Source organism: Pteronotus mesoamericanus, unplaced genomic scaffold (genome assembly GCF_021234165.1).
Source record: "Pteronotus mesoamericanus isolate MK-2021 breed Mesoamerican mustached bat unplaced genomic scaffold, CSHL_Meso_final contig_73, whole genome shotgun sequence".
Classification (NCBI taxonomy): Eukaryota; Metazoa; Chordata; class Mammalia; order Chiroptera; family Mormoopidae; genus Pteronotus; species Pteronotus mesoamericanus.
Genome location: NW_026555245.1, coordinates 11,559,343 through 11,562,572, shown reverse-complemented (window position 1 = coordinate 11,562,572; position 3,230 = coordinate 11,559,343). Strand labels below are relative to the sequence as shown.

The window sequence follows — 3,230 nt, the reverse complement described above, 5'->3', positions numbered from 1 at the left end:
GCTTCAACCAGCGGAGCTCTGCGAGCACCCCCGCGCGTCCGGCCCTTTCTCGTCGGGGGCGCGCGCGGGCGAGCCGGACCCGGCGCGAGCCGGCAGCTCTCACACTAGACTCCGGCGGGTTCCGCCGCCGCGCGCGCCCCCGCGCGCGCCGCCCGCGCTCTCGCCGCCAGCGCCTCAGCTGCCAGCCAATGAGCCAATTAGCGTTCGGCGAGGCTGCGGCCACTTCCTAGTCCACCGGGGCGAGCTCTCGAGACTGCTGGGCCGGACGCGGGGCGGGGCAGGGCGGGGACTGCGCTCAGCCTCTCTGCCTGCCTCCGCGGGTCCGAGCCAGGGGTGGGCGCAGGTCGTTCAAGGCGCACCACTGCAGATCGGACAAAAAGAAACTTTGGGGTGCCGGGAGTGCCGGCTGGCGGGGCGTTCGGTTGACTTTTCTTGCGTGGTCTTTAGTATCAGCTGCACCAGGAAGCGAGATGTCGAAGCCGCCACCCAAACCGGTCAAACCAGGTAAGGGAGGTGCTTCTCGGGTCCCCTGACCGCCTTGGTGCCCTGTGCTTCCTCTGCCACTTGGCAGGGCAGACCTGGCACGTACCGGCCCCGAGGCTCGCTCTCGAGATCCGACCCACCAGGATGGGAGTTGTTAGCTTTGTTGCGTTCTCAAAAGGGGAGGGATCGGTTTGGATAGCAAGAGGATTTCGAGGATTTTTAAAAAGTTTACTTTTAAAGAGGAGTCGCCCTCGGTTTTGCAACATTGACATTCGCCAACTTTCAGGCGGGTGTGATGGCTACGTCCCATTGAAGCTTTTCTGGTAGAGAGGGCCATTGATCTCCCTTTAAAAAATAAATTAAATAAGTGTCTTGAAATGGTCTTGTAGCCACTTCCTTTTTTTTTTTTTTTTTAATTGTGTGTCACTGTCAAATTAGAGTTCTTGACCGGCCAGAGCGAACGGGAAGTGCGCTGCTTGCAGGGTGGGGTGGGTGAACGACTCTCCTTTGGGACTTTTGAGAGGAACAGCGTTTGAAATTGACTTCGGGATCTTGGGAAGAACTTTGGAGAACTCTGTACTCGGGTTCATGGCGGGAACAATCTAAGCTGCGGCAATCTCAGCTATTACTATTCGGAAGTGTCCCTTTATCATGCAATACAAGTCCTCTGCCTCTGCTCTCCCAGTGAATTTGGCCTGCTAAACTGGAGAGGGCAAGATTACTAAGTTCCTCAAAGTCGGTTTCTTGGCCCGTAGCCCTGGTTCATTTTTGTCTCTGTTCTTAGAATATTTTCTGCGATAGGGAGAAAAAGGAATTTAAAAGGGACTGATGTATTTCAGCTCAATACCGTGTAACAAACTCCTACATTCATTTGGTAGGTAATTACAGGAAACGTAAGAAATGGAAAATAAATAGTTCTGAGATACTGTCAGGTTTTTTTCTCTAAGTTTCATGAAACTTCATTGTAGCATAGGCTGAAATTTATTCATTTGCATTACATTTCAAAGTAATCTGGGTCGCAAGGCATAGAGTTTCAGTGATTAATTTCTTTTCATTATTTTTCTAAACTTTAATCAAGCCCTATAACTTGCATGATTATTCAGTGTTCTTTCTTTGCCCTCATACATTGTTAGTTTCAAGTCATTCTATTTGAAAATTATGTACATACTCACATACATGGAATAGTGATTGACTGAGCACCTAAATTTTGGTGGGCTGGTGTTGGGGGACTTGGGCTCTGCTCTGAGCAAAGATGGGGCTTGGCTAGAATTGGGCTCTGTAGTTATTTAGATATGGAATCTGAAGAGGAATTTGCATTTTAAGTGAATATGTAGGAGGTGGCAGCTTTCTAAACTCGATTGTAAATCAGGACCTCAAGCATCCAGCAAAGTGGAGTTGTTCTTTGATAGCTAAACAAAGTACTGTATTTTATGTTAAAGAATGTCCTGAGAAGCTATTCATGAAGTTTTTTTAATCTCTCTAGACATTGCGTGTCTTTGTGGTAGCTGGAGGGGTATAAACAATGATATGTATGTGTGTGCACAAGTGTGTACATGAGTACTAATGCACAAACAGGTGTGATTTAGGAATTGTAGTATTAACAGTTGGGAATAAACACCCAGGAACCATTTTTATTGTGCAACCCAACTGCTTTCTCCCCTTTAGCAAACCAGAATGCAAATGGTTGAAAATGACTGCTGTTAAAAGAGAGCTTGAATTCCACACTTGTTTATAAATGACATCCAAACTCAAATAAGGTCACCATAGAAATTGGTTTGTTAGTTTCTAATGCACAGTAAGAAATAGAACTTTCAATCATACTTGAAACTTTGTGTGGCCTGGCTTAATTGAAAACAGAACTGTCCTATTATAGTCCTGGCCCACATTTACTGTGTGCCAGGCACTGATCTAATCACCTTAACTGTTTTAACTCATTTACTTCTTACAACAACCCTGTGAGCTCAGTAACATTGTTTCCATTGCGCAGGCTGGAGAATGAAGGCAAAGCACAGAAAGATTAAGTAATTAGCTCAAGGTCAGTAGTTGGATGAGGAGGAGCAAGCAGGATTAGAACCCAGGTAGTCTGACTACAGTATCTGGGCTCTTAACTATAATGCTTTTCTGCCTTATAAGTGCACCATTCATAAAATGGTCATGTGTATTTCAGAGTTTGTGGGCAGAAAGTGGAAACTGCCTCTGATCCTCCGTCAGACTTTCTTGTCTCAAATGCATGTGAAAGTCACCCCTCAGGTTGGTAGCAGCAAGGAGAGGTGCTGAGCTTTTACACTCTTGTCCTGCCCGGAAGCTACGTGGGTGAAAATGTCTGAAGCAAGCTTCGACTTGGGGATGGGGAGGTATACTTTAATTTTTGGCTTCTTGATTTGTTTATACTCTGCCTCACCCCAAATGCGGAAAAGTTAGCATTCAGATCCTGTAGATTTGACTGTCAGCTCCAAGCAGAGAGATTACAGATCAATCACAAGATTCCTAGTATTCATAAAATTAAAATGTAGTAATTGCTCTGAGAGGAGTTATTTTACCAGCACTGAGATCTGAAATGAATTTCTCCCATAGTTCTCTTAAAGTGTTGGGTTGGACTAGGCATCTCTACGAGGCACACAAGGTAATCCCTGCCAGCTTCCTGCAAAGCAAGGTCCTGGCAGAACAGCATGGCAGTGCTAATAGGAGGGTAGCTAGGCAAGGGAGGACTTATTGGAAGATTTTAGTAACAAGGAACATGAAGCTAT

General features: G+C 46.3%; 1 protein-coding gene across 1 annotated transcript in view; it reads left to right on the top strand.

Annotated features, from left to right (window-relative positions):
- The first annotated feature begins 238 nt into the window (after positions 1–238).
- Positions 239–3,230, top strand: part of OSTF1 (osteoclast stimulating factor 1) — a 51,723-nt gene continuing 48,731 nt past the window's right edge. The window contains exon 1 of the mRNA XM_054583011.1: positions 239–504. Within this exon, the coding sequence (XP_054438986.1) occupies positions 471–504 (34 nt within the window). The 5' untranslated portion in view covers positions 239–470. The remainder of the gene's footprint in view (positions 505–3,230) is intronic.